Source organism: Vicia villosa, unplaced genomic scaffold, assembly GCF_029867415.1.
Source record: "Vicia villosa cultivar HV-30 ecotype Madison, WI unplaced genomic scaffold, Vvil1.0 ctg.000672F_1_1, whole genome shotgun sequence".
NCBI classification, from domain to species: Eukaryota; Viridiplantae; Streptophyta; class Magnoliopsida; order Fabales; family Fabaceae; genus Vicia; species Vicia villosa.
This window is the reverse complement of record NW_026705298.1, coordinates 347,971-367,655: the sequence shown is the minus strand read 5'-3', so window position 1 is coordinate 367,655 and position 19,685 is coordinate 347,971. Positions and strand designations below refer to the sequence as shown.

Below are 19,685 nucleotides of genomic sequence, written 5' to 3'. Positions count from 1 at the left end.
CCTGCATTTTTCTCAGTATCATCACTTATGCTTGCTTTGTTGCTCTCTATTGGAAGGTGTTAGATAATCGAAACGCACTAGGCCATTTGTATTTACCTTTATTTTTGGGTGAAGCGGCTTCGACAACATTATACATTTTAAACGTCATTCATCTTAGAGTTTTTGAATCAATGTGTTTCATACATGTTCTTAAACAATTGAGGAAGAAGCTAGTTGATCGAAGTCAAACTATTCCTAAACAATTTGACAGGGGCATACGGTCACAGCGTGAAAAATATCAGAGAATAAAATACAACATATGTCTACGACGACGAGGGGGGTGAATTAGTCACCAACCATAATTGGTTCTTTTAAAAATTAAGCAATTAAAGTCAACTATCAAGTTATTAAAATTTAAAAAAATTGTAAAACAAAAAAGGTATTTTAGTCATTTCATAAACACCATAATTTTTACACTCATTATAACGTATGTTTATGCCACTTGTCCCAAGACATTTTCATTCATATTTCATTCTCTCTCTTTCATCCATTTTCAATTCTTATTTGATCTCATTTCTCTTTCCACATTTATTTTTCATTTTACTTCTAATTACCTTTCTCTCTTTTGACTTTTTTTCTTCAATATTTTCACTTTCATTTTAATTTTCTCTCTCTCAATTTTCTCTTTTTTTTTTCTAAACATAAATATATTAATAAATTTAATTAACATAATTATTAAAAATAATATTTTCAAATGTTAAAATTAATCATAATTATTAAAAAATACAAATGTCAAAATTTTCTACTTTTCCGACTGATCACTATCAGCAAAACACCTATTTTATTTTAGTTAACACTATATTTATTTGAGACACAATTCTTATTTTCAAATGTCAATATTTTTATTTTTCTCACGGGGAACTATCAGCAAATAACTATTTTATTTTGATTAACAATTATCTTTATTTAATATACAAAATTCTTATTTTCAAATGTCAAAATGTCTATTTTTCTCATGGGGCACTATCAATAAAATACTTACAAGTATATTTAAATAAAAATTTTATCGTATTAAATAAATTTGTAACGGGACACGATGAGTTAAATTCATGTAATTTTTATTTATAAATATTACTTTCAATATGTATTTGAGTACAAATTGACCATACAAATTTATTTTAACATATGCAAACGCATGAATATTATTATTCTTTATACAATTATATTTATCATTTAATCTTATAAATATCTAAATAAATTATATATATAGTATCAAATAAATGTACCCGGCAGCACGGGTAGTTTACTAGTTTATTTGAAAAGCAAATTGAGCGCAAGGTTTTTAGCTTAGATCAAAATAATAGCCTAAACGAACCTAGTTATTTAAAATTCGGATATGCGCAAGTCGTATGGAATTAATACAATGATAAAAATAATCAACACAATTATTTCTGAATTAACTATTTACCACAAATCACAATGGTTGCCTATTTTCAATGATGCATTGATAAAATGGAAAACAAGCAATTTATCAAATATTTGGCATGCGATCAATTTTTCAGAATTTTCCTTTAAACTTTATTAATATGAAAAAAGCACTTACAATCAAAGTGATTGTAAGATAATCAACAAAATAATTTTCAACTTTAATAATCAAGCAAAATAATTGTACAATTTCGACCTGTTTGGATCAATTAGGACCTGTTTGGATAAACAGCTTATTTACATAAGTGCTTAACAAAAAAAACAAAATAATATTCCTTTCTCTTTTTCTCATATTCTTCTAGGGTTCCCAAATCCGAAACAATAACATAACCATAACCCCATTTTTTCATTCTCTCCGAACCGGAACAATAATGGAAGCTATTCTCTCCGATCCTGAACCGGTTCGGGTCAAGAGAAAAACCCTTCAAACCGTTCTCGAACAGTGTCAGCGAGCCCTTGAACTCATCAACAACGACGCTTCCGATCAAGTTTCCGATCAAGCTTCCGATCAAGACGCCGACGGCCACGTTTCTGATTCTAACGATGATAATCTCCCTTCTACACCTCCCGATCCAGAAGCCGATCAGGTAACTTTTACCTTTCCCTTTTTTGATTCAAGCAAAATAATTGTACAATTTCGACCTGTTTGGATCAATTAGGACCTGTTTGGATAAACAGCTTATTTACATAAGTGCTTAACAAAAAAAACAAAATAATATTCCTTTCTCTTTTTCTCATATTCTTCTAGGGTTCCCAAATCCGAAACAATAACATAACCATAACCCCATTTTTTCATTCTCTCCGAACCGGAACAATAATGGAAGCTATTCTCTCCGATCCTGAACCGGTTCGGGTCAAGAGAAAAACCCTTCAAACCGTTCTCGAACAGTGTCAGCGAGCCCTTGAACTCATCAACAACGACGCTTCCGATCAAGTTTCCGATCAAGCTTCCGATCAAGACGCCGACGGCCACGTTTCTGATTCTAACGATGATAATCTCCCTTCTACACCTCCCGATCCAGAAGCCGATCAGGTAACTTTTACCTTTCCCTTTTTTGATTCAAGCAAAATAATTGTACAATTTCGACCTGTTTGGATCAATTAGGACCTGTTTGGATAAACAGCTTATTTACATAAGTGCTTAACAAAAAAAACAAAATAATATTCCTTTCTCTTTTTCTCATATTCTTCTAGGGTTCCCAAATCCGAAACAATAACATAACCATAACCCCATTTTTTCATTCTCTCCGAACCGGAACAATAATGGAAGCTATTCTCTCCGATCCTGAACCGGTTCGGGTCAAGAGAAAAACCCTTCAAACCGTTCTCGAACAGTGTCAGCGAGCCCTTGAACTCATCAACAACGACGCTTCCGATCAAGTTTCCGATCAAGCTTCCGATCAAGACGCCGACGGCCACGTTTCTGATTCTAACGATGATAATCTCCCTTCTACACCTCCCGATCCAGAAGCCGATCAGGTAACTTTTACCTTTCCCTTTTTTGATTCAAGCAAAATAATTGTACAATTTCGACCTGTTTGGATAAACAGCTTATTTGCATAAGTGCTTAACAAAATAAGCGCTTATGAATAAGCTCGAAATTCGCATGAGCTGATTTTATAACAAATCCATTTAAACTATTTGTTTGTCATTGTGCAGTTGTGTGACTTGCTGAAATCACGACTTGAGTGTCCTGATTTCCTTGAGAAGTTAGAGTGTGCGCAGGCGTCGGTTTATCAGAACACGGGCGGTATGTAACGAATCGTCTTTGTACTCTGTACTCGGTGTTTGGGTTTTAGGATTTTTAATGAGATTTAGCTTGTTTGGATTGTTGTTGTTGCAGAAGAAGGAAGTTCTTGGGATTTGGTGAGTGAAAATGATCTTTGGGAAGGGATTGACTCTGATGAAGAAGATTATGTTCTTGTTAGACAAGATGATATAGTGGATGGAATTGCTTGCTTTATGGCTGCTTATTTGTTGTCCCTTAAGAAAACCAAGGTATGTATTGTTATCTGCATGTTCTTTTGTTACGTTGTTGGGGGCTCTGCGCCATACCTGAGAATTTGATGTGGTATATGGTAGATTTATGCTATAGTCTGAATTGCTATCGTCAGTTGACTTGCAAATTCCACCCTGAAATAGTTACGAGTTTCCTGAAGGATTGTGAGGAGGGAATTATTCTACCCTAACCTTTTCTAAGGTTGTCTAATGTGTCCTTTCTGTTTGCTTTTTCAGCAACCGGGATTATTTGGTATTTAAATGCTTTTGTTTCTTTGGTTCTTCTTAGTCTTACCTTTGTTTAATATTCAAAAAATGCGAAAACCCTTGGTTGATATCAAGAGTATTGTTGACCAAGTTAAAATGGAAACTTGCATGCTTAAAGACTATGTTAACAAAACTTATTTTAATTACAAAGATGTCCATTTTGAAGACCCAAGTGTTTGAATATCAGGAACAGCATTACAGATTGAGCATTGCATTAACAATAACTTCCAGATAGAGACCCTTTCTTCTGTCTACATCACAGGCAGATTTTTTTTGGGGGTGTATAAATCTAGATTGATCTTGCTTCCATCTTATCTTTAAATTATTGAGTATGAAGAATAGTCGGATCATATATTTTCCTTTTCCGTAGTATAATTGTCTGTAGGTTCTTTGCTTTAGTATTATCTAGATTGTGAATTAAATTGTAAGCTCGCACAATTTTACACTAATGCTACCCTTGAACAAGATTGCATGCAAACTTGTGTCTGAGTGGGATTGTAAGGAAAATCAGTTAGATCTGTCTATCTCAATTTCTCTAAGCAATCCCAAAAATGGTGATTTTTTATGTGACCATACAATCTTGCTAGAAAGGAGGCAATTGGATCCTCCTACTAACAATTATTGATACATTTCTATTGAATGATGTGTTTCTTGCTATTCTTTTCTTCCAATGGAATAATTGGTTTTGACGAAGTGATGAATGTCTTTAGCTTTTTTTTACGGTATTTTGGATTTTGAAGTTTTTGGAGGTGTGAAACTGAAGCATGAGGAATATATGTGTTTTTAAAGTTGGTCTATAGGGGATGCTTCTTTTCTTATTAAAACAATTCTTATTTTATGCTTCTTTATTTTTATAGCTTAACATAAAACAAATCCTAATAAATATGTCTCGACTTTGATCTATAATGGGAAATATATTGTATTTGATGCATCTGTTATATCTTAGTTTCTATGGTTGCTTGTCCTTTCTCTAATTAATTGCTTTTTTTCCTGCAGGATTTGACTCCAAATCAACTCCAAGATGGTGAGTTTGATTGCTTCCCTCCTAATAAAACATCTTTTTCTACAGTTATTGTTAAGTTAGATAAAAGATTGGGAATAAATTTCTGAAACTTCATTTTGGCTTGTTTATATCAGCACTCAGCAAGACATTTTCGGTGAAAAAGAAAAAGGGAAAGCTTCGAAAGGCGTGGGATGGGAGCAGATGGGAGCAAAGTTATTTATAATGTTGCATCATGGGGGGCTACAGCCATAGGGTAAGTGGCTGACTCACTTCCTATTCTCTTCAAATATTTAGGAATTGATTAATTCATAATCAAATCAGCGCTATATGGCTGAATTCTGCGTTTAGTGTTGGTTTGTTTTTTGAGGTTGTTGGAATTGGTTTTTTCCTCTCTTTAGTTAACAATTTAATTCTTGACAGGATATATCAAAATCCTGTTATTCTAAGGGCTGCAACTAAAGCATTCTGGACTTCTTGTCAAGTGATATCAAAGCTAATCTGATCTGGCAATGCAGCTTGGAGAAACATTGTGATATAGTTATTTAACTGTTGTACTTTGCTTTGCTTGCTGCTGCATTTCAGTTTGATGTACAGTTAAATTTGTTTGCACTACAGATCAATTGATCTTAATGTAGCTCAATTTGATTTCAATCTTGTAAATATCTCTATTCAAATGCTCCGAGTGCAAATAAGATTCACTATTTCAAGCCTTGAAACATAACCAATCTTATTTATTGTAGGTCGATTCAATTGGATTTCGATCTTGTAAATATCTATTCATATGCTGAGTGCAAATAAGATTCTCTATTTCAAGCCTTAAAATTAACCTGCATTTTTCTCAGTATCATCACTTATGCTTGCTTTGTTGCTCTCTATTGGAAGGTGTTAGATAATCGAAACGCACTAGGCCATTTGTATTTACCTTTATTTTTGGGTGAAGCGGCTTCGACAACATTATACATTTTAAACGTCATTCATCTTAGAGTTTTTGAATCAATGTGTTTCATACATGTTCTTAAACAATTGAGGAAGAAGCTAGTTGATCGAAGTCAAACTATTCCTAAACAATTTGACAGGGGCATACGGTCACAGCGTGAAAAATATCAGAGAATAAAATACAACATATGTCTACGACGACGAGGGGGGTGAATTAGTCACCAACCATAATTGGTTCTTTTAAAAATTAAGCAATTAAAGTCAACTATCAAGTTATTAAAATTTAAAAAAATTGTAAAACAAAAAAGGTATTTTAGTCATTTCATAAACACCATAATTTTTACACTCATTATAACGTATGTTTATGCCACTTGTCCCAAGACATTTTCATTCATATTTCATTCTCTCTCTTTCATCCATTTTCAATTCTTATTTGATCTCATTTCTCTTTCCACATTTATTTTTCATTTTACTTCTAATTACCTTTCTCTCTTTTGACTTTTTTTCTTCAATATTTTCACTTTCATTTTAATTTTCTCTCTCTCAATTTTCTCTTTTTTTTTTCTAAACATAAATATATTAATAAATTTAATTAACATAATTATTAAAAATAATATTTTCAAATGTTAAAATTAATCATAATTATTAAAAAATACAAATGTCAAAATTTTCTACTTTTCCGACTGATCACTATCAGCAAAACACCTATTTTATTTTAGTTAACACTATATTTATTTGAGACACAATTCTTATTTTCAAATGTCAATATTTTTATTTTTCTCACGGGGAACTATCAGCAAATAACTATTTTATTTTGATTAACAATTATCTTTATTTAATATACAAAATTCTTATTTTCAAATGTCAAAATGTCTATTTTTCTCATGGGGCACTATCAATAAAATACTTACAAGTATATTTAAATAAAAATTTTATCGTATTAAATAAATTTGTAACGGGACACGATGAGTTAAATTCATGTAATTTTTATTTATAAATATTACTTTCAATATGTATTTGAGTACAAATTGACCATACAAATTTATTTTAACATATGCAAACGCATGAATATTATTATTCTTTATACAATTATATTTATCATTTAATCTTATAAATATCTAAATAAATTATATATATAGTATCAAATAAATGTACCCGGCAGCACGGGTAGTTTACTAGTTTATTTGAAAAGCAAATTGAGCGCAAGGTTTTTAGCTTAGATCAAAATAATAGCCTAAACGAACCTAGTTATTTAAAATTCGGATATGCGCAAGTCGTATGGAATTAATACAATGATAAAAATAATCAACACAATTATTTCTGAATTAACTATTTACCACAAATCACAATGGTTGCCTATTTTCAATGATGCATTGATAAAATGGAAAACAAGCAATTTATCAAATATTTGGCATGCGATCAATTTTTCAGAATTTTCCTTTAAACTTTATTAATATGAAAAAAGCACTTACAATCAAAGTGATTGTAAGATAATCAACAAAATAATTTTCAACTTTAATAATCAAGGAAAATATTTATACGAATTGATCAATCAAAAAACTCATTCAACAAATTGCATATAGAATTTAAATGAGAGTAGGAGAGAAAGAGATAGAGAGTAACACAAAGATTTGGTAAGGCAGTTCCCCAAGTCGATCTCGCATGTGAGTACGCATGCCCTCAATTTCAAATGAAATTGGGAAGTTCTTTCTTACTTTGCAAAAGTAACTGTAAAAGAAGTGTTCCGAGAGCAACTGTTACAAACCCTAATTGTTTGTCGTTGATTCAACTCATTCTTCCAATGATCTTTATAACAAGATTCAGCTTGCAATCAATTGCCAATTAACTTTTCGACTATTGTTACTTCTTTGCGTACAAAGCTTTCGTGCACGATCAATTGTAACTATTGTACACAAGACTTTCAATTCAATCCGTCATTCTCACGCTACTCTTTTGTCTAATTTATCTCTAAAGCTTTCATTAGGCGTGATTTCCTCTTAACTTGTCGCAGAACCCCCAAATCAACGGATCTTTGAGGACAAACCCTAACAAATAGTTTTTCTGGATAAATCTCCCTACAAATCTCAACTCAATATTCTCTAATACAACAAACCTAATTGGACGTTATCAAACCTCGTCTAGATGACACCCCGACAAAAGATGATTATGTGTGATTTGTCAATGTGTATGCATAGTTTGGAGGTTGAAGATAAAGAGCAAATGCACTACATATCAATTGATCTTAATGTAGCTCAATTTGATTTCGATCTTGTAAATATCTCTATTCAAATGCTTCGAGTGCAAATAAGATTCACTATTAAGCCCTGAAACATAACCGATTTTATTGTAGGTTGATTCAATTGGATTTCGATCTTGTAAATATCTATTCATATGCTCTGAGTGCAAATAAGATTCTCTATTTCAAGCCTTAAAACTTAACCTGCATTTTTCTCAGGATAATCATTTATGCTTGCTTTGTTGCTCTCTATTTGGAAGGTGTTAGAAAACGGAAACGCACTAGGCCATTTATATTTACCTTTATTTAAATCTGCAGTCTTTATTATATTTTAACTATATTTTAATTCTCCACAATATACTTCACGATATATTGCATGTGGTAAGAGAAGAACCTATTTTATAAATATAGATTAAGAATAAATAATATTTTTGAAAAATTAAACTTAAAATTTTGTGATTTTGTTGGAACTAAACATATTTTATCCTAAAATTTTAGCGGATTAATAATAAACTACTCTAATCCTAAAATTTTAGCGGATTAATAATAAACTACTCTATTGAATTCAACAGATCTACTTAATATAAATGTAAAGAAGTAATGATGATAACCCTAGCAAACTCTAGCTTATGTGTCAATCTCACAACAATCTAAGCTTATGTGTCAATCTCACAAAAATCCAATCTTATTTCAAATTTTAAAAACATAATAAAATTGATATAATTATTATATAATACCAATTTTTTTATCACTAACAATATTTCGTTAGTCATTTATATAAATATTTTATATTAGAGAAGAAATAATAATATTAATATTTTTAATAAGAATAAATTACAATATTTCTTATTCTATTGTATATAATATTTATATTATCCTAATTCTAATTCTTTTTATAAAAAATATTTAATTTACAAATAATAATAATAATAATAATTATAATTATAATTTTCGTTTTATATTTATACAAACAACTTTACCAATCTTTCAACAACTCACCTAATAGCTTTATTAATATGAAATTTTAATAACCAATTCATATTTTAATCTCTGCTATTAGAAATCTCTAACCTCTAATTTCTTTAATTTATAATTACTATGAGACTCTTCTTTAACTCATCGTTATTCATACTTTTATAACTACAAATTATCTTTTAATAATCAAAGATAAGTTTAATTGATTTTTGGAGCTACCACAATAATGTTGTCATTATTTCATTATTCAATGTGGAAGTGTAGTACTGGTATATAAAAAACGAAAAACAATGTAATCGCAAGACAAATAAGGTCACTGATATGTTTAATACTTTCCACTAAAAGTGAGAGCTACATCAAGAAAAAAGTCATCATTTATGCATGAATAATTTTGTTTTGATAATTTAATAGTCTAGGTTCTATAATCCTTTCTCCGCTCCTTAAAATATGTCATCTAATGATATTGTTGTCAACCTTTCAGCTTCTAAATGATTTCTTTCTATCTTTTAATCTAACTATTATTTCTTCTAATTTTAAGAAGTTGGCTTTAAATTAGAATTTTATAGGCAGTTGAATGTCCAAACATTTGTAGGCTAAAACAATTTCACAGTTCTAAGAAATTTAGAGACCATGGGATATATGGTGGTGGTTAGCTTGAAAATGGATATGAGCTTGGAAAAATTTGTTTGTAAATTGTCGTGTAATTACAAATCAACACAAGTAATTTATATATATATATATATATATATATATATATATATATATATATATATATATATATATATATATATATATATATATATATATATATATATATATATATATATATATATATATATATTTCTGCAATTTTTATTCCATTATTATTAAATTAAATCGATATTAATACCTAATAATAATTATTAATTATTATAACTACGACTAATCCTAAATATATTATTTGCTCACCACTTTTATACTTTGGTCGTCTATTTCACAAATTCATTTTTTTAAAATTGGCACAATATCATACGAGTAAGATTTTTTCCCCTTATCTCTTCTTAATCGATCAAATTAATTTATATTCTTTTCATTTTTAACACCAAAATAACTCAAATGATTAGAGTCCTATCTTTTCTCAATGATATCACAAATGATTGAGATTAAATTAGCAAATCATAAAAATATAATGATCTCACAAATCATTGAGAACATAACTAAGCGAAAGAAATTTATTTACATTATAATTTAAGTTTTTCTTAAAACTATTTCTTACTTTAAATAGTTTAACATTGTATTACTTATCTTTCTATTTCTATTACATGATGTATTGTTATTTTTGTGATATGATGTTTTTTTTCCTCTTAATTCACATATATTCATACCATCTTTTTTTAAATTCATTTTCTCTAATAGATGTATATCATTATCCACACCCAAAATATAAATCTTTATTATTTTTATATTTTATATTTTTAATTGACATGTGTCTTCATAATTGTTGATTTTTATTTTTATTTTTTGTGCATGAGAATGAAATATACATGTTTTAGAGTTATAGTTAAACTTATAGAAGGTTTGTCTAAAAAATATGTGGCTAATCATTTTTTTTCTTTCTTTTTGTGTAGGAGAACAAAATATACATATTTTATATTTATAGGTCAACTTATAAAAAAATTGTTTAAAAATTTGTGTCTATCCCATTTTTCCATGTATTTTCATATATATATAAATATATAAATTAATTATTTTTATTGAATTTCTCATATTTGTCATCTAATACTAAATTTTCAATGACAATAATATCTCAATAGTTTAAAATTTGCATAATTATGTATACATACCATTAATAATATATTTTCTTTTATGTAGATTATTTATTTATTTAAATGATGACCACATCATTTTAAGAAATGCTAAAAATATATGAGAATATATTAATATTTAAGTGACAATTTTAATTAGATAATAAATATTTTAGTGAAAATAATATGTCATTAAAAAAACTATTAAAATAAAAAAACACTAAATTTGATTTAAAGAATAACATAATAATATATTTATATAATTATTTTAAATTAACATTAATATTAAAATAATAATAATAATAATAATAATAATAATAATAATAATAATAATAATAATAATAATAATAATAATAATTTTCAATTCTAAGGTACCCGTGCATTGCACGGGCCAACAATCTAGTTTTTTACAAAAAAAATCATGAAGATTGATGGGAAGAGCTTATTATGAAAACTCATACATGTTTTTTTATCTTTAACTAGAGTATTCAGAATTGTCTCTTGAGACAATAAATATTCCATTAAAAAGCGTGTATTCAATGTTTTAAAACTTTAAATATGACATTATTATATTTAATTATATTTAACTTTTTCTAACTATGTCATCGACATTCGACACTAAGTTTCCAGACACTGGCACAAATATTTGTTTTTAAAGGTGTTGTTTAGAACAATGACACGACACAATTTTCTAACAAGACACTAATATGAACACTAGTAATAATTTAAAAAATACTGTAAGACATTGGTAATAATTTATAAAGTTAATAGATTAAACATATCATCGATTTTATACGCTAATACAGACACTTTTTTCAAAGATATTGACTTCAGACACTGATATATGGACACATTTTTTTCCAGAAACATCGGTTTCAGATATCGACACTAACATGAACCCACTTTTTTCAAAGGTGTTTGTGCTATATGGCATACCGTTTTTAATACCACTAAAGAATTCGATTAAATAACTGATGCATGGTATGAACAAATAATATGTTGAGCAAAATTTGGATTGCATTTCTTACAAAAAGGGCAAGAGATTAGATTAATGGAAAGCAAAAAGCTAGTACAAGTATTTAAAAAATGCACTATTTTCCATTTCTCAGTAAGTAAAAATCATATGAATATTGGAGTTCCTTACTCCTGCAGTCCTGCTACAAAATTGGTAACATCATCATATTATTTACATGTGTATTAATGGCCTAATAGTAAAAACTGTTATCCTTGTGGTTAGGTGCATCTTTACATAGCATAGATCGAACTTCCATGATGCATCTAGGTGCCTCCATGTCCTTCTCTTGTATTGCATTTCCTAGAACTTGTTGCATCTGCGATGCAAATGTATCATCCAGAACCTGCACACATACATTCATGTTACAATCCATAGAATCCGGATGCCGAGCGTGCATTAAGAGAGCTTGTTACTTACAGAAACAGCCACCCTTGAACCCTTGTACCACGATCTGTTCTCTTTTCGGTTCTCCAAGAAACTCAAAATTTCCTGTCACATAAAGGACATATTACATGAGCAAATTTTCCATAGAGGTGGAGAAATCCGAGACGGAGGTGAAGTTAGTTACCTGTCCCATTCGATCCCAATAACCTCAACAGATGGAAATGAAAACATGAGTCTCGCAGACACTGTGAATGTGACTTATGGTACTGGCTATCTGCTCTTTCAATGGCAGCATTCTACCTTTTAAATCCGACTCTACCACTGTTTCCTTGGATTCTTGAAGAATCTTTTTTAACTTGGTAGCATTCTGTAACTTTGTCTGAAACAAAATCAAAAGATACATGTTAGCACGCTATTTGACAACACTTTGTACTAAAATGTGTATCGCAGAACAATAGCTTATGTTCAGATTCGGCTAAGCTAGAGCACCGCTATTTGACAACACTAGTCCTCAGCGCACCGAGTATTGAAATAATAACAGCAATAAATTTGATTTCAAAAGTCTACTAACATTCTCGACAAGTTTTTCTACAATTGCCTGCAGGTAGTTTCGGAACTTCGCTCTCAGCATCACTGTCACTTCACTGAGTCGCTCACCAGGTGCTGTATTTCCAGGATTTGGCAAGCAAGAGCCCCATGATTTGAACTGCGATTCAATCCTAGGGCGCAGGGTATCGAGCATTCTCTTCAAAGAATTCAAAAGAATTCCAACCTGTCAAAAGGTAACATGATTTTAATTGTTTGAACAAAGTCTTATCCCAAAGATTATTTTTCTGAAATTCAGCTCACCTCGTCAGGAACCACGTATGCGCATGTAGACCGTTTTGCAAGTTTCTGAACATATTTCAGCCCAAATTTCTTCGGATTCATGTTTTCTTTAAGAGGAGCTAATACATCCGCATATTGTTTATCTAAAGCTTCCACAATGGCCTTTTCAATATCAGCTATTGCCTGTCATAATTTTTTCCATTAGTTAAAATCAACTAAATTACGATGACAGCAAGAAAATTGAATTTTGGCATCATCTAAGATTCACGAGAAAAAGAAAAAAACCAGGACGAGGAAACGGAAAAGTGATAATAAGATTTGACGTACATTTTCTAAAACCATTATATACTCCGGCCAACGGCAAATGATGACCTCATAGTCAGTCAATGTCTCCTTCAGCCGCTCATACATGTCATCAACAAAGGGAGTAGTAGAATGCTGTGTTCTAACACCAGACCACTTCACCTGCAAAAACAAAGCATTTAAAAATCCTGGTCAATATAAGACAATTTTATTAATTAAGTGCGTCCTTCAAAAGGTTCTTTTAAACACTGATCAACAGAGGGTATCATGAAAAAACGACGCGTTAGTGAAGAAAAAAAAGGGTACCTTGTCTAATCTGCAAGACTCTAGCAAAGATTGGCGTTTATCTTGGATCCAAACAAGAATATACAAATGGAACAGCTCTTTTGCATCTACTCCACCTTTGATCGGACTGAGAAGGAAATAAAGTATATGACGTTAACGAAAGGCATTCATTCTTTGACTACGTAATTAGAGCTACGCTCCTAGTCAAATGCTAACACTAGTATAGATCACTTACTTAATATTCCAGGCTGAAAGATCTCTTTGAAAATCTGATGTAGCAATTAGAAGTTCTGCTACGGGTGATGATGGGCCTGTCGGTGGACAAGATATGAGGAAGGCTCGTAATCTGTTGCAAAGCTCTGTGCTGTATATGGAAGCAGAAAGATTTGGCAAGTCTACAAAGCTGTAAAGTGATTCAAATGATGATTTCTATTAGTCAAGTTTCAAACAAACAAAAGTAACCATACCAAGAAAAATCGGTTACCACGTGCACATACAGACTCTAGATAATAGATATTGTTAATGTGACAAACATGCAGCAAATAAGCAAAATTCAAGATGAGAAGCAATGTGCAACATGTATTAAAATTCTAGCAAGCAAAGCAAATACAAGAGAGTTTGAGAAATGAATAATACCTTGGAAGTATATTTTGATTATGAATCTGTATATCTGTATAGATCTCATTCCTAAGATTTGTGCATAGAGTTTTCATCTTCTGGTAAGCAATAGTGATAGTCATGTGATCCATCAAACAACCTTCATTGTTCTGTGTAATATATTCATCTGTATCAGAAAGGTGTCTTCTAGCCCTCTTTTTCGCCGCAACCTGAGGATATATTAATTGTCAATTAAACCGAAAAGTGTATTCGATTAGCGATTGTCATAATCATCATCAAAAACTCAAATTTCTCCAACCTGGAAATAATGACAGAAAGCAGTCTGGGCCTCAGGAGATAGGATATCGTGAAGAAGCTTGTAAAGTTTAACGGCGGGTTCTAAGGCAGGTGCTGCACGATCAGATGCTGGTCTGAAAACCTCGATGATACCAGATAAACACGATTCATCAAGTGACTTGTAATTCTCAAAAGTTAGTGAGAGTATCAGTTCAATTTCTTCCTTGTTTTCTCCTAATAGTCGATTCTGATAAGTTGACAAATTGAGCCGTATTAGATAAGGCACAAAAAAAAGTCAATCTATTTGAAAGTAAGTAAATGCAAATTAAAATTAGTATAATGACTAGGATATAGTCCTTACAAAATAGAGGACATTAATCAATCTTAAGTAACATTGGAGGAATCTTTGGATTGACTTATTTGAGATTATTTGCAGCACAAGTACTTATGGCATGTCGATAAGTTGTTTTCAGAATATTTCCATAAAATCTCTGGGATAGCTTATACTAAAACAATTTGACTTTATTTTTGTTACAGAAATAGATTATACATAAGCACCTATACAATAACGCTTAATTAAGCTGTTTATCTAAACAGGACATGTATCAATAGAATAAAAGAGATGCCAATGATACCTCCTGATGACTCAAAGAAGTCTTGCTATTTCCCTTCATGATAACAGGTGCCAGCAGAGTATATACCAAGTTAAGGCAATCGGCTGTTGGTGTAGCTACGTCCATTACATACGATAGATATCTATTCCAGTAGAAGTGTAGAATATTATGAGTATATGATTAATGCAATAATTTAGAAAAAGTTCAATAAATTAAATAATTTGGTAGAAAATTGGGCATCAACTTCTCATTACCTCAGCTTGGTATATATCTCGGATACGCCATAGTATGAAGCAAACTCTGTCAAGAGCCATTTCCATGGACCATCTAGCAATAGGTTCCTTTGTTGGAAGCCTTGGACTTTCATCGCAACTTCTAAAACTAAGTCGTATGCAACTGTCTCTGCTACAGAACCACACTGAAACCACAAGAGAAAAATGTAATGAGAAATATTCAATTTTGAAACTCGTTGGTATAACAGAAAACAAGCTACTGTTCTTCGAAACTAACCTTGAGATGATTATTGTCATCTGCGCTTATAGTATAAGTTATAGAGAGTTGTATTTTGCCAACAAGCTCATGATCTGGCTCACGATAAATAGGCCACCAACGTACCTTGTCAGCCTGTTTTCAGATTGAACATGAATTATTATATCATAATGATCATCACTTGCGACATGCACTAATAATTTCCTGAAATATAAGTTCAACAAAATATTACCTGATTATCAGTTATGGCGGCCACTTGGACAAGAACACGGCCAAAATGTTTTCCCTTAGAATCTTGAACTTCGATAATCAAATCGTCTCCAAGACTATCTGGAAAGCTGTAAAAGTAAGCAGACTATGTTCAACCACCATTAGCTGTGAACTTGTGAATGTAGAAAAAGACAAAAACGAAGAAAAAAAACTTACAACATGTGAGTTTCAGCAGATCCAGGATGCAACTTAATGGCATCTTCTTCAGCTAAGCTTTTCAGTCTTAAAGAAGACGAGAATGTTTCTGATGATAAACACACACAGAAAATAAAACTGAATGAAATAAGAAAGTTAAAGCCAAAACAAGTGAAATTATAATACCGAAACCTAGGCACTTTAGATGACCCAAATTTCACTTTCACATACCTTGCACAACTTCATAGGATGATGAATTGCTCCGTAAAGTTGTTACACCAACTTTCAGGAGTCCAGAGACTTGCTGTATATAGCGAGTGCTAGCATGCACATATGCCAAGCTTTTGTGAGTGAAGGAGCCATTAGCAGGCAAATGTGGTACAAAGCGAACTTTCCTAAGAGCGTGCCAACCAGAAGATATTTTTGACTGTAAATTTGAGAATTTATATCGTACAGATTCCATTTTAATTTTGTCTGCCACTATTGTTGACATGCTACAGCCAGTAGGAGGTTCGACACCCCTTTTGACTTTACGTACTGAAAAGTGAAGAATGTTTCAAAAGACTCGCTATGGAGAAGTTAAATAATTTGAACAGTAAACAATAACACGAGATTATACCTTGAACCTTCATCTTGCCGATAAGTATTTTTGGTTTAGGTACAACACCCTCACTGGAAAGCTCAGCATTGCATTTCACCAATAATTCCTCTTCGGGTTGAAGTAGCACTTGTCGCAATCTACATATTAAAACTGATTGATTACATCAACACTTTAAGGAGAAGAGAGTAGTAGTGATGGAAGAATTTAGAGTCTTAACTCACCCAAATGCATCCCTTAGTAGAGAACATTCATTTTCCAAGAACATAGGAGCTTCCATACATTGCATTGCCCAAGCATGAAGGCAAAGACGCGCGCAAGCATCGTATGCAATTACTGCTTGCCATGGTCCAAGAGAACTGAAATGAATTTATTTAGTTATATAGTACACATGTGTGAGGAGAAAAATATTCAACATGAACAAGAAGTCTAATATTGATACCTTGCATGAAATGTTGGAAGACGGGGTGGTTGTGGATTAGAAGATGCAGCACCGTCAGAACCAGTAACAGGTCTGTGTTAACACATCAAAGAATAAGATGATATCATAATAAGTGTGTTTTGGACTCATGATAAGCCACCGTTTTTTTGCAAAAGCTTCAAACAAGAACATGGTGCCAACCAACACGATTTTTAAAACTCCCCGCGATTCCAACTATGCACTGAATTAAAACTACTATACATATGTATATGTTGTATGGTTACAATGTCATGTATGTTTAATGAAGATTAAGAAGTCAGTGTTGAGAGGCATGCAATTACTAACTAGATCAAATATACTAACCTAACAAATTTTTCCGAGCTTGCATCTCCATGGTGCTCAAACTTATCCCTGGTTACAGATTTCAAGGTACTTGATTCTGCTTTATTTGGAGTACTACGAGCTGTAGAAGTTGAAATTTGCTCATTAGTTGGTCTTATCTCTTGAGTAGAACCACAAAATGGGGGTGCACTCGGAACGTCGTCATCGTCAGATAATCTTCCATTCTGAAAATTACCATAGCACAGATCACAAAGTTAGGCTAATCTCGGCCAGCCAAAGACACAGACACTTGTAACAATTTGAGAAAGTGAAATATTATTTGAATGTAAACCACATGTGTCGGTGTTATGTTCAGGTGTTATGTTAATGTTGAACGCGCCTTCAATTTGAAGTGCTGGTGCTACTCAGTATTCATTCACCAACTGAATGCAGTAGCAAGCCCAGTAACACCGACGCCTCTGAAAATAGGTGTGTCCTTGTCGGTGTCCAAAATCGACACAAACATTTGTGATTACGTTTAATTTATTCATTTTTTCAAATTATTACTGGTGTCCACGTATTAGTGTCAGTGTCGTGTCCGTGCTTCATAGGTAGCAAGTGCTTAAAAATAAAATAAAGAAAAATTTATAAGGAAATTGCACCTTTTCGGCAGAACTTTGTTGATTCATCCTTGAAGGTACACTGGAAGCATACCCAGCTGACATATAAGCCCTACTTTTCGGAAGAGTGCCGTTGACACTTCCTACTTGTGTCGACGAGAATTCTGAGCTGGCCGCCGAATCCGACGATTCATACTCGGTGAAGCCACTCTGCCTAACATTAGAATCAGCTCTCATCATCGGATCCCTCGCCAATCCCTGTCGTCCTGCCAGTGTTTCTCGAGATGAACTAACATCAGAAAACGTGTAATCACTCGCATATCGAGATCGTGGCATCTGGGAACCATTCCCGTGTCTCCTAGCAACACCATCGGGGATTCTACTGTCTTATGGTGATGACTCCAAAGAATACTTGCCACCATAAGCATCCTCCTCCGAATCAACACTAACGTCCATATCAGTATTCGAACCACTGTCGAACCTCTCCTCTGCTGACACAGTGAACGCATTTGCAGGAAGATGACCACTTCGAAATTTTGCCGGCGGTGGTAATCCAAACCCTCTTCCTCCACCACTCATCATTCCATTCATCGGATCGTTTCGAGATCTCGTTGTAGTAGTGTTTGAGAATGGAACTTCCTTCTAATCAACAACCAAACACAAAAAACAAAATAAAACCCAAAATTAGAATTTCATAAACCTCAACATGATCTCAATGTAGTGTCCTCCGAATTCAATTTCCTTCTAACAATCATCATCAACAACAACAACAACTAAGAAAAAAACACAAAAATAGTAACGACCTAAAAACATAAAAATCAAAACTTTACAAATCACTAACAAAACAAAAGAAAAATCACAACTTTATTAGAATTAAAGTGAATTAAGAGAACCCCATTAATATTATGATAAAACCCATATTAACAAAGCTGGACAAAGCTAAAAAGTGAAAAGAACAGTAATGGTGAAGATTACCTCTCTGACCCATCGAAGTGCATTTTTGTCAAGTCCTTCAGTGAACATGTTAACCTAAACAAATCTGAGAGAACCAAGCTTTCAATGTAGATGCAATAAAAGAATGAAGCTAAAATGCAGAAAAAATGGGAGTGTCAAATGTGAATGAAAAATGAGGGTTTTTGAGTAGTAAAAAAGAGAGAATGAGAAACGGAAAAATGGGTGTGAGATTTGAAGAGAGAGAGAAAAAAAAAGGGTTTGTTTGCTTAATCAAAAAGCTTCCTTTGTTAATGAGCTTAACTCAGAAAAACAAAAAACCACAAAAATTGAGAACACACAAACAACACACTCTCTCTCTACCACTGCTGTTTTGTCTTCTTTGTTTGATGGTTTTTTATTACTTCTTGTTCTTTTATCATCATCTCATAAATTCTAATTTGGGCCGTTTCTATTTTTCACATTATTTTTTGTTTTGGTTTCTTTGATTTTCAACAAAAATATATTTTTTGTTTACTTTTATTTTCAACAAAAAAATATTTTTTGTTTACTTTTGTTTACTCACATATATTGTATTTTTTAGGTTTTGGGAATAAATTATTATGATTAGGTTTTGTATGGCATAAGTTGGTCGGTTGGAATATTTAAAGTATAAATAAATCTTATTGGTATCTATCTTAAATTTATTTGCATGTTTTGTGGATTGTATTTATAGAAATTTGTTATTATTTAAAAAATATTTAAAATATTATTTTATATTAATTTTTTAATTATTTAATATATAATATAATAATTAAAAAAAATTAGTCAGTCCTTCTGAATCACGAAATTAGTTAGTCAATTCACTATGTAGATTAAAATTAATCGACTAAATCTGATAAAAAAAATATATCT

The 19,685-nt window shown here is 31.7% G+C and overlaps 1 protein-coding gene and 1 pseudogene across 1 annotated transcript; one reads left to right on the top strand and one right to left on the bottom strand.

Annotated features, from left to right (window-relative positions):
- Positions 1 to 2,631: 2,631 nt before the first annotated feature.
- Positions 2,632 to 5,558, top strand: LOC131630313 (uncharacterized; annotated as a pseudogene).
- Positions 5,559 to 11,672: 6,114 nt separating this feature from the next.
- LOC131630311 (uncharacterized) lies at positions 11,673 to 19,173 on the bottom strand. The gene is made up of 22 exons (XM_058901095.1): positions 18,816 to 19,173; positions 17,883 to 18,482; positions 17,263 to 17,465; positions 16,921 to 16,992; positions 16,703 to 16,837; positions 16,500 to 16,618; positions 16,112 to 16,417; positions 15,902 to 15,989; positions 15,708 to 15,813; positions 15,497 to 15,610; positions 15,241 to 15,404; positions 15,008 to 15,128; positions 14,395 to 14,619; positions 14,115 to 14,305; positions 13,714 to 13,881; positions 13,500 to 13,605; positions 13,218 to 13,355; positions 12,912 to 13,073; positions 12,634 to 12,834; positions 12,247 to 12,441; positions 12,096 to 12,167; positions 11,673 to 12,021 (listed from the first exon to the last, which is right to left on the bottom strand). The coding sequence occupies exons 2-20, from the start codon at positions 18,174 to 18,176 to the stop codon at positions 12,271 to 12,273; spliced, it is 3,084 nt and encodes a 1,027-aa protein (XP_058757078.1). The 5' UTR covers positions 18,177 to 18,482; positions 18,816 to 19,173; the 3' UTR covers positions 11,673 to 12,021; positions 12,096 to 12,167; positions 12,247 to 12,270.
- Positions 19,174 to 19,685: the final 512 nt, after the last annotated feature.

Excerpts from the sequence above, each read along its gene's own strand:
- LOC131630311 (XM_058901095.1), bottom strand. The coding sequence starts at position 18,176 with ATGCCACGATCTCGATATGCGAGTGATTACACGTTTTCTGATGTTAGT. Across the intron at positions 14,620-15,007 it reads CTTCTTTGAGTCATCAGGAG|AATCGACTATTAGGAGAAAA; the intron begins GTATCATTGGCA and ends TCAACTTATCAG. Across the intron at positions 12,835-12,911 it reads CATACGTGGTTCCTGACGAG|GTTGGAATTCTTTTGAATTC; the intron begins GTGAGCTGAATT and ends ACCTTTTGACAG.